General features: G+C 43.5%; 1 protein-coding gene across 1 annotated transcript in view; it reads right to left on the bottom strand.

Moving 5' to 3' along the window:
* Window positions 1-3,580: 3,580 nt before the first annotated feature.
* The window catches only part of ARHGEF12 (Rho guanine nucleotide exchange factor (GEF) 12), a 31,123-nt gene continuing 24,074 nt past the window's right edge, over window positions 3,581-10,629 (bottom strand). Inside the window, exons 30-37 of the mRNA XM_008938902.1 lie at window positions 10,405-10,492; window positions 9,960-10,046; window positions 9,746-9,822; window positions 9,157-9,384; window positions 6,870-7,355; window positions 4,934-5,247; window positions 4,472-4,544; window positions 3,581-3,893 (exon numbers count right to left, since the gene is read on the bottom strand). Of these exons, the coding sequence (XP_008937150.1) occupies window positions 4,473-4,544; window positions 4,934-5,247; window positions 6,870-7,355; window positions 9,157-9,384; window positions 9,746-9,822; window positions 9,960-10,046; window positions 10,405-10,492 (1,352 nt within the window). The 3' untranslated portion in view covers window positions 3,581-3,893; window position 4,472. The remainder of the gene's footprint in view (window positions 3,894-4,471; window positions 4,545-4,933; window positions 5,248-6,869; window positions 7,356-9,156; window positions 9,385-9,745; window positions 9,823-9,959; window positions 10,047-10,404; window positions 10,493-10,629) is intronic.

Raw genomic sequence — 10,629 nt, 5'->3', positions numbered from 1 at the left:
GCTGAACCATCAGACCCCTCATGTGATGGACAGCATCTGTAAAAGAGAATATCTTAGTTTTATGGGAACACTGAAAACGGGCATGGTGCTGTCTGAAAGTGACCAAAACCATCTAGACTTAGCTGTTGAGGTTTACATTCCTCATCCTGCCTTCTCATCCCACCTCTAAGATGTTAAAGAAATCTCCCCTCCCTACAGACAAGGTACATTCAAGAAACCAGGCTGATCAAACACAGGCTTAACATTTGCTCTTCCACCCTTCTAGAGGAGAAGGAATTTCACCTTTCCACAAAGTACCCAGCTGAGTTTTTTTGCTTGTCCCCAGATCCCACAAGAGCAGAAGAGAAATCACTTCTCAGGAGGCTATGAAACAACGGTTGCTATACTACATCTTTGTTCCCAAGATAAGAAATCCTTGCTTCTCATCTATTTGGGGAAGAAAAAAAACAAACCCCAAACCAAAAACCACTGAGGAAGAGGAGGAGGAGGGGCTTGGGCAAAAACAAAGCAGAGAACATTGTCCTGCTCTGCTGTCCAGTCTGAGCAGGGGAATGTACAATCAATCACCAAGGGGCAAATTAAAATGATTTCTTACCCTGGAAACAGGAATTTTATAAAATGTGATTTTATGGCTTAAGGGGGAAGAAAGTGAGGATCCTGAATAGTGCACTTGAGTCCCAGCTCCTTCCACACAGTGAGACAAGGCCTGAGCTCTGCCCTACAGTAGATGTGCTCGACAGGAAAAAGGGATCACCCATTAGTTCAGGTTACTGCTTCTCAGAAGACAATGGATCCCCAACTCAACCATTCTTTTTCCAGGAGTAATGCCCTATTTGTAAAGATGGGGCATACAAAGGCCAGCTGAAACAAAGAACAAACAGGAACAGAGCACAGTGTGTCATTTATAAAGCCCATAAAGTGGGTTCAAATGGGTTGGTCTTCCCTAACACCCCAGAAAGCTCTCTGCAGTCTCCTGCTCTGGACACTGTTCATTGCATCCAGCACAAAGGCTCCTCTGCCATCACCATCAGCCTGGCACAAGGTGTGGGTGTTTCCCCCAACACACCTTGAGAGGGGACAGGGACAGAACTGCAGCTCCCCTCCCAGTGGATTATGTCCAAGGTGGCATTAGGGGATGGTGGTGAAGATTCCACCCCAGCAGCTCTGGAGGCAGAGATGTAAGGATGACATGGCAACAGAAATACTCTGCATGCCCAGCTTCTTCACTGCTGCTGCATCTAACAGTACCTACTGGTGGATGACACTACAAAATGCTTCTGCAGAGGTGGGGAAGTCAGAGGCAGCATGGGCAGACTGCTTCCCCATGGCCCATCTCAACAGCTGGATGTTTCTCATGCACTAAGGTGCTCACCATGATGTTCACACAGCTTGGAGAAAACCTGAGAGCCAAGGATTTTGTCTTCAGTCACAAGGAAGGAGTATCAAGCAACCAGGCCTTCACAGATCCCATTTTCACTGGTCTTCCAGCACACTTTTGAAAAGCCAGATGAAGCTCTCTGAGAGCTCACTGGTAACTTCAATTAACTGTGGAAACCTGTGGAAAGCTTTTAGACAGCTAAGGTCATCAGGACTGCCCCTGGTTTCTGGAGTGTGTGGACCCAGGAAAGCATCATGCCAACTGATGAAGGGGAGTAGGGGTGGGGTGTGGGGAGAAAGGGCCTTCAACAGCAAGTCTGGCTGTAGCCCAGTTCTCTTTCTGGCAGGAATGGGTAAAAGATGCCACATCAGCACGTGGCAGCACTCTAGTTTGGGGGCTTATCAGAGGAAGTTTAGATGTTTATCACCAAAGGAACCATAGGGCTGAAGGTGAGGAGGGAAGGTCCTCCAATGAGGAATGGAAGTGCTTGGCTAATACTGACAGCACACTCGTACAGGTGCAAAGGGAGAGGCTGTGGAAGGTCCCAAAGAAGAGGAAGCTCCTGCCCACCTGGAAGAGAACACTTTGGCTTATGTTGGCAGTGTAATGCTCCGCTGGTGAAAATGATAGTTTTGTGCAATTGGCTCTTGAAACAAGAGAAACTCCTCCCTGCTCTATAAGGGCTCACGGCTCCAACTTTCACACGAGGTCCAAAATCTCCTCTGCTCAACTTCTGCCAATCTTTACAGTAATTTATCCCCGTGCAGATTTCTATTGACAACAAAAAGAATTGGTTTTTTACTACATGAGTAAACTGACGACAGATCTGTTTTCTTGCCAGTAGCTAGAGAGGAAACATTCATTTTAAAGGAGCAGGGAACATGATCTTTATGCTGACCCAAACCAGATTCTCAGCACTTCATGATGCACACAGGGATGCAAGCAATGTTTTAGCAGTTCTGACACGTCCATGGGATTTACAGGTTTGGCATGCTGTTTAGTGTGGGTTCACTGAATAGTCTAGAACTTGGGAAGAGGGTGCAAAAAAGCCTGCCTTAAATACTTTCCACTAGGAGTCCTATTCATGGTGTCTGTGATACTGGGGACAGCTCGAACCACCCTACACCAAGCAGGAACTGCCTGCCCAAGGACCAGCTCTAGAGCAGAGGACAGGCAGCTGGGGCTGTCCAGTGTCAGCTCTGCTGGTAGCCTGGTATTTACCATCTTGTTCCCAGAGTGGAAGCAATTCCAGCAGCAAAACCCACAGAGCAGGCCTAGGGAAGAACTAAAGGGCTGTTTCAGATGCCTTTGTTTTGCATGTCTCTGCTTCAATGAGAACACGTTGGCACAAATCAGGGTGTTGTTTTAAAAAAAATAATCCAAACCTAAAGCAAAAAATCAACCCAACCCCACCTCCCCCCCAAAAAAAAACCCCAAACCCACCCCAAGCCCTCAGCAAGACATACTTTCAGGTACTAAAACTTACTGGCCCTATAATCAGCAGTACCTGTGGCTAACTCAGATGGCAGCCCTTACTCATTCAGTAGTGAACCAGGGGCAGATCTGCCCCACATCTTTGAAAGACTTCTGGGTTAGCATTTTTTTTTTTTTCTTTTTGATCCAGAGAAGAGTTACAAAAGTGCTGCAGGTCCAAGTATTTTTATCACTTTACAAAGGAGACAATGATCAAAGCCAACAAAGTCAAGAAAAAAAAATAATTAAATCCATCTTTCTCCTCTCCCAGTCTAACCTTGCATGGCAATAAAGGAGACCCCTAACAGGAGAGGGGAAAAAGAAAATTTGCCCATCTCAAGTGCCTGGCTATTGAGTGCATGGAAAACTCTTTGTTACATGTGTGGTGAGGTGAGCAGTTCCCATGCAGTTGTTGAAGACAGATAGCTCCAGCCACGAGTCATCCTCACACCTTCTTCAGAAGCTCTTCACGTGGCAGTTTGATTGCCAGCAGGGAGTGCAGAATCCAGTCCAGTGAAGTACAGATACACCTGCACGTGGGCACACACTCTCCCTTCAGACCTAACCTTTGGTTCAGGAGCAGTGGCAGGCAGGGTGTACTTTATGCAGAGGGCTAGAGCTGTCACTACCCAATTACAATAGAACAAAAAAAAAAAAAAGGCAGATTAAAAAATTAAAATGTGCTTTTGATACACGGAATGAAGTCAAATAAATACATTGCTTTTTTTTTTTTTTAAATGTCTAAATACATTTTTTTATATCCTACACCCAAAGCTCTGTACATTTGGTTTGGTTTTTCTGTTCTGAAAAATGAATTTCTGGTAGCAAGGAGAGGAGCAGAATAGAACAGACTCCCTCACTGACAAGATAGTGCAGATGTCCCACAGGAAAAGCACCCCATGCATGCTTTGCTAGAGTATGGTTCATGTTTGAATGGTCCAAACCCTCTTATCTCAGAGTCCACCAGGAAGACCATGAGTGCTGTGTCCTGATACTCTTCAGCCAATCTTCAGCCACTCCTGAAAGCATGACTAGCTTTTGTCTGGGGGAAAAGAGAAAAACAATGAAGTGTGGTGAGAAAAAGGAGAGTGTGCAATGGGGGATGAATGTCTAACACTAATGAACTACTAGCAGAGAAATTGTGTTATGTGAGGGACAGCATCCCCATGGAACCCTAAGAACTTCTAAGTAATTCCAGCAATTATGTATCTACAATGCCTAAGGCCAGCTTAAAGGGACCCACTTGACACAGCACCAGAGAAAGAAAAGCCAGATTGTAATCATTTTACATGTTCAAAAACTCTTCCTCTGGGACTTTACATCAACCTAGCCTTCTTTGAAAGAGAAGTTACACATCCTGAGATACAGGCCTTTGGCAGATAGGGGTGAGACAGCTTGCAAACAACCTTTTCAGAGGAAGGAACCAGCTCCTCTGCACATCAGTCTCAATGGGTTCAACTGACCTTTCCTGGAATCAGCATGGTCTCAGCCCTGAGAGAGCTGCTGAACTAAGTGAAACCTTTAGTGTGTGTGTGAGAAAGATTAATAATTGACTTTGTGCTCTTTGTTTAAGGTCTGAAGCTAATATGGTATATGCTACCAATTAGTCTGGCTGCCTACCTCAGTGCTCTCCTGTGGTGGCTGATCCAGCCAGCCCCTGGCGTCGGAGAATGGTGTAGTCTTCCTCCACCTCCTAGAAAACAGAAACAACCCCAAAACTCAGGTGGCTCTTGTGTTATTGACCAAATGAACAAAGAGGCCTTCAAATAGGAAGAGAGAAGTTTCACTACAGGTGAGCAGACTGGGCTCACCCACGTTGCACAGCCACCCACAATGGATCAAAGCCATCTCCATACCCGCTGGCTCCAAGTGGAACTGCTTGCCCCTCATAACCCAGAATTTACTGCAAGTAAAACAGCACCAGGTTTCAGCTGCAAAAGCTTCCAGAGATGAATGCAAAGACAAAACCTGGCAGAGCTGCCTTTCTGCCCACTCCGAATTATTTTCCAACTTTTTGTTTTCCTAAAACAAAAACCTAAGGACTATGAAAACCTTGATACTGGAAACAGAAACATGCTATACCTTTAACTTTTCCAGGTCATCCTCTATCTTCTGAATATATTGCATCATCTGCACACGTGACTCTATAGAGAAGTGAAGGCTTGCTACAAAGGGGCAGGACTCTTCCACTGCCCCCCAGTGTGAGGGCATCATCTCCTCAGCAAACGGGGAGCTCCCTCCGTCCGACTGGGTGTCCCGTGGGGAGAGTGGCTGCTGCTGGGCAGAGTCCAAAGAGCTGTGGGCACCCGTGGTGCACTGGAGAACTAGAGAGGATACCTCATCATCTGTGGAGCTCTCCTGCACTGTTCCATATCCATCAAGGATCAAATAATTTCCTGTTAAGAGAACAGCTTTTTACTAACACATCCAGCTCGGTAATCACCGAGAACCACTCAGCTGTAGACAGTTTAAGCAGACTTTAAGATAGATAAGTGGCAGCAGGCCCATCCCCTTAAACACCTGAAAATGGATAAGAAAAAGCATTTGTGAGCACTACACAGAACAGTGATTATATCAGGCCAGGCTAGTTTGGTACTGAATTAGGTCTCGGACTTGATGGCTGGTTTTTGGCCTGCAGCTTCAGAATTACAGGATGAGATGAGTTAATCACCTACCTTACTGGTTTTTTTTTCCCCAAAATCTGTGATTCTATTACAGGGTCTGAAAAACCTGCATTAGCAGTCACTGACAAAGCAGGTGGCTAGATTTCTAACCTCCACTTCCTAGCTATGGTACTGAGGATGCTTTGAGATGGGTTAGCTTTAAAATCTATCTTGCTGATGATGTGTTAAAAGATAAGGCAATTTTAGATAAAAATGCTTTTGCAACCTGTACCTAGCAATAGGATTATATTCAATTTCTCTACAGTATCACAACAAATCTGGCATGTGGAGTCAGACTAAAAACAGGACCATTTAATTTTTATGTCCCTGCACAGTTTAAGTAAACAAGTGTATGAGGTGACAAATAAATTAGATCCTTCAACTTGTTGGCTCAGTTTTAATAATTTAAAATGTCTCAGTAGTTCATGGAAAGAAAAATTATTTTCAATATGTGGTTGGAAAGCAGCATTCAGACAGTCACAAATTGGCTTATTCACATTGATAGAATGAAATTATGAAATAAATGCATATTTCTGGCTAAGCCATTTCAAGACTAATAGTCATATAGAATCTGCTTACTAGTGGCTACTCCTACCACAACATGCACATGAGATAAACCTCAACCTGCATGCTACATTTAGTGCAGTGTCACCATGTTGGCTGATCAAAGTCACAGCACTTTGCAAACACCAAGTGTGCAAAATCCCATGGAAGTGCTCACAGCTTCTCTCATAGAGCTGGTTTTCTGCTGAGCTAACAGCTCCACAACCTTCTTGAGGGCCAGAAAAGATTCACTTTGAGATGTATTTGCCAAATATACCATATGCAGTACTAATAATAGAAGTAACCAATTTAATAAGCTCCTAAGAACTTCAGACTGGGGTGAGGTTGCAGGAGACAATTACAGTGCAAAGCTACATTCAAAGTTTCTTTTCTGAAGCTTGAACAGGAAAAGCCAACACTGTATCTACAAGATAGCAGGAGCTGTGAGGGCTCTGCAGGTACAGACAAAGGAAGTGCTCTGTCTTCAGGGAAAACTTTTCTCCTATAGGTCCCAAAAGTCAATTGAGAGAGAAAGTGCTCCAGTGGCAACCGAAATCAAGAGCTTGCATTGTGCCTGGTTCCTCTGTAATTACAGTCTGCCACAGTGTATTACCCCTACAGGATTTCAGCCTCTCCTTTCATAAAATAGAGAATTCATTAGGTACACGTTTGCACAGCCCTTTTCAGGGCTAAAATGACTGTCAAGGTCTAAGAGTGAACTTGAGATGTCCTATACCATATAAAAAAGCAAGGAAGTCTCTAACACTGCACGTGGACAGACTGTTATTCAATGAGTGAATGGAATGCCTCACCTGAGATCCGTATTTGCACATCCTCTTCCTCCTTCCTTTCCATCAGTTCGCTCTCGGATGGGTTTTCATCGCTGTGAGCTTCTCGAGCATCAAAAAAATGCTCCCCACTCTCATCAGCACCCACCCCTTCCAGCTCCGTGGCCGAGACCTCCAGATTCACACCCACGCTGTCCATGGCCAAGTGACTCCTCGACCTGGGGTCTCTCTCCATCAGCTGCATGGCATCCTCTGAAGCTGGGGATTCAGCTGAAGTCCGGAGGCCATAACTAGCTGTGGGCTCGTTAGTGCTGGTTCTTGGAAGTGTTCTGTCTGTCCCAGGCTGGTGGAGTTTGTTGCTGTCAGAGTGCTGGAGTCCAGGTTCGTGCCCACTCTCCGTTTGGGCTTCTCGAGAGACAGTCCTAAACCTGGGAAAGCGCTGTCTGTCTCCAAGGGTCCCTTTCTCAGAGAAGCCAAGCTGCTGTACCAACAATTGTTTTAGCAAGCCCACTGCAAGTAGAGATAACGTTCACCAGGCTTCACAGAGCACAACCTCCCCAACAGCCATTAAATCACACAAAGGCCACCCTTCCAAAAATGCCTCTCTCGTAGCAGCCAGCCCTCCCATTGTTTTTGGTAGGAAAAATAGGGATGAAAATAAATACATGAGGCCTGAGGCCTTATTCCACATTTTACCTTACAAGCAAGAGCAACTGTATCACTACAAGCTCCATCTTGCTTCAGGAAAAACAAATTATCTACAAAAATTATGTAATTTAATAGATAAGCAAGTGAGCTGGAGTGCAGAGGAGTGCTGGGGTTTTACCCATGCCCCCAGACCAACTAAAAACTGTGGCCACAACAGGGGATCCCCACCTGAGAAAGAAACATCTTGAGAATATTCTATTCAGCTTGGAAATGACAGATCCAAAAAGCTGAAGACACATTTTCCCTAGAATTTGGTGCAAATTTATGCTTGTTTGAACTTCAACCCACATTCCTTTAGTTCTCAAATTATCCCAACTGAACGCTTCCTAATAAGGACATATTTTTCCAAACAAAAACATGATTCTGTCAAGAGCCTAAGAACACTGTTCATTCTCACCATCTAATGCTCATCTAACACCCCCGAAAAATCTATGATTTCATACAACAGAACAGTCACTCAGCTCAGTGGAAGGCTCTTGTCAAAATGTGACCCACTGCTGCTCTTTGAAGCCAGAATAGTCATGAGAGATGGTAGGTTACTAACACTGTCTTTCCACACCCTGCAGACTAACATTATCTTATCACTGGCCTCTGAAAACAAGTATCAAGAACATTAATACAGCATTTAGAAAAGAATCTTGGATCTTGTAACAGCAAAAGCATAAAAGGATCAAAAGATCCAAGATAAACTATTAGACTGCAGAGAACTGTCATTACTTGTACAGAGAGATGGAGGAGGGAATTCAGGCCAAGGAGAGGAATACTCAGCATTTTAGTGAAAGCTAAAGACCAACAGAGAAGCAACACAGACTATTCCCTCCAAGTACAACTGAGGGACTTGGTGTCCCTTTCAGATTTGCCAAGAAGAGCTATAGGGATTAATGAATTCATTCAAATTTTAGGAAGTTATATTTAGGAATTGCAGGGCCAGATCTGACCAAGCAGCTTGCACAGTTGTGCATTCTTCCTCTGAAAGGAGGTATAGCAGAGAGAGTGATGAAAAATCTATCAACAACTTTGCAGAATAATCTGTCCATCAGGAAAATTTCATTTCAACACACACAAGTGTTGATCTAATTATACTGAATCATCTCCTAAGTCCTCAGAAAATCTGAAGCTAGACTTTGCCAAGCTTACACATATCAAATCTCATTTTCAGGATTTTACAAAAAAAACCACCACAAAATCATATTCTGCAACTGATGTAATCTATTCTGCTCCAGTGCTATGAAAATAACTGCATTGTCTTTTAAAAAACTGCTGACTAGCAACAGCACTGTACAATATTCTGCCAATATAATTCTACCATCAAACCACTTCATGGACAGTAACAATTCATTACCACCACCACTTTATACACTCAAAAAGCACAGAAAAACAATGTGAAGCCTAAAGCTCAAGACAAGGCCAGTACATGAGTTCAAAACTTACAACTCCTTGCTGTCAGATCCATTTTGGTTTGCTGTGCTGTCATCTACAGTGCAGACAGCACTTATATTTAATAGAAATGGGCTTTAGATTTTATTTTAGCTCATTGATTTAGATGGTTGACCTAACAATTTCCATCCCCAAATCTCACCAGACACTGCCCACAGATACTTACAGTTCCTCAATGCATCCAATGCCCACTGCCCTTCTGATAGCAAAGGTAAACTGCTGCTTGTGTCTTCATAGTATGCAGAAGAACCTTTAAGTGTCAGGTCTGCCTGCTGAGCTTTGTCAAACTGTCCTTCTGACACAAGAAGACTTTCTACCTTGGACTTCTCAGACATGATGGGTGAAGAAGACTCAGCATTCAGTATTAAGGGAGATTCGAGGCCCAAATCTTTATCTAGTAGATAGAAAACATATATTCAGGTAAAATAACTATGTCAAATATGATGATCAACTGCAGAAAATTCTGCTTCACACAGAAAGCTATGAAAACAGTAAAACTGACCATTCTCAGGCACGGGCTTTTAAAAGGCAAATTCTTCTCAGGGGAAAAAAGAATCTTTCCCAGCAATTTGTAAAACACATGGAAATAGTAAGAGGTACATTTCCAAAAGGTTCAGTATCACTTCTCCACATGACTTGTAAGGAAGTCCTTTCTTTCCAGAAAAATGTCAAAGCTACAAAAAGGCCCCCAAACCACAAGGAATATGGTTTGGCACATTTGTAGTCCATGCAGCAAATGTACTGATACCATTTACCTGGACTTTGTAGACTGCTGGCAGGAACATCATGCTGCTCTTTGAGCTTCTGCTGCTCCTCTTCTTCACGCTCTTCTCTGCAGGGAGGCAAGAATGAAAATATTTTAGTCCCTGCTGCATGAGAATCCATGCTTTGGCTGGCTATCTTTGAGTACAAGAAGGTGTACTGGAGAAAACAAAACCAGCCCTTCTTCCTCCAGCTACTTTTACTTACTCGCCAGGTCCTGACTGTAATGGAATCACTCTTCTGGTACTCCCCATTTTCACAGTCCCTGCCATCTGAGCTATAAGGTCTTGCCATCTGCAGCACAAACATGGAATAAAAATATGCAAGACATGAAGCATAATGAATACTTCCTTATTTAACACCTCCTAAATCTGATGATATTATTACTGCTTTTCTTATAAAGAGAAATAACTCTTCTTTTTTTAATTTCTGTTACTTTCAGTTCCTCAGTAACACCTTGCAGGCACAAGCTGGGAGAGACTATCCTTGGATATTTCCTACATAAGCAAATGTAACTCTGCTTTCAGCTAAGCTTAGAGAAGGAACTCAGGTAATTCATGGACACCATCCCAGTTATTACAGGAAAGCCTATCTAAAAGATCCCTCAAGTACAACAAATCAAGCAGCAGATGAAGCTGAACCCATGACTTACACATTCTTTTCTGAAACAGTCTGTGCCACCAGTTCGTAAATATGGGCGCCGTTTTCTGACATGGAGATGACGAAGAAGGCTTTGTTATCTGGAGCAACACAGAGAGAGCAATTTAACTCCATGCCTTACACAACATAGCTTTCTGAACATTCCTAAAACTGGACATAATTCCAACCAGAAGCAATGAAAGAGGAGTTAATGAGATAACCCTCCAACAGCGTAATA

Source organism: Merops nubicus, unplaced genomic scaffold, assembly GCF_000691845.1.
Source record: "Merops nubicus isolate BGI_N331 unplaced genomic scaffold, ASM69184v1 scaffold36740, whole genome shotgun sequence".
Taxonomy (NCBI): Eukaryota; Metazoa; Chordata; class Aves; order Coraciiformes; family Meropidae; genus Merops; species Merops nubicus.
This window is presented reverse-complemented; position numbering and strand designations above follow the sequence as displayed.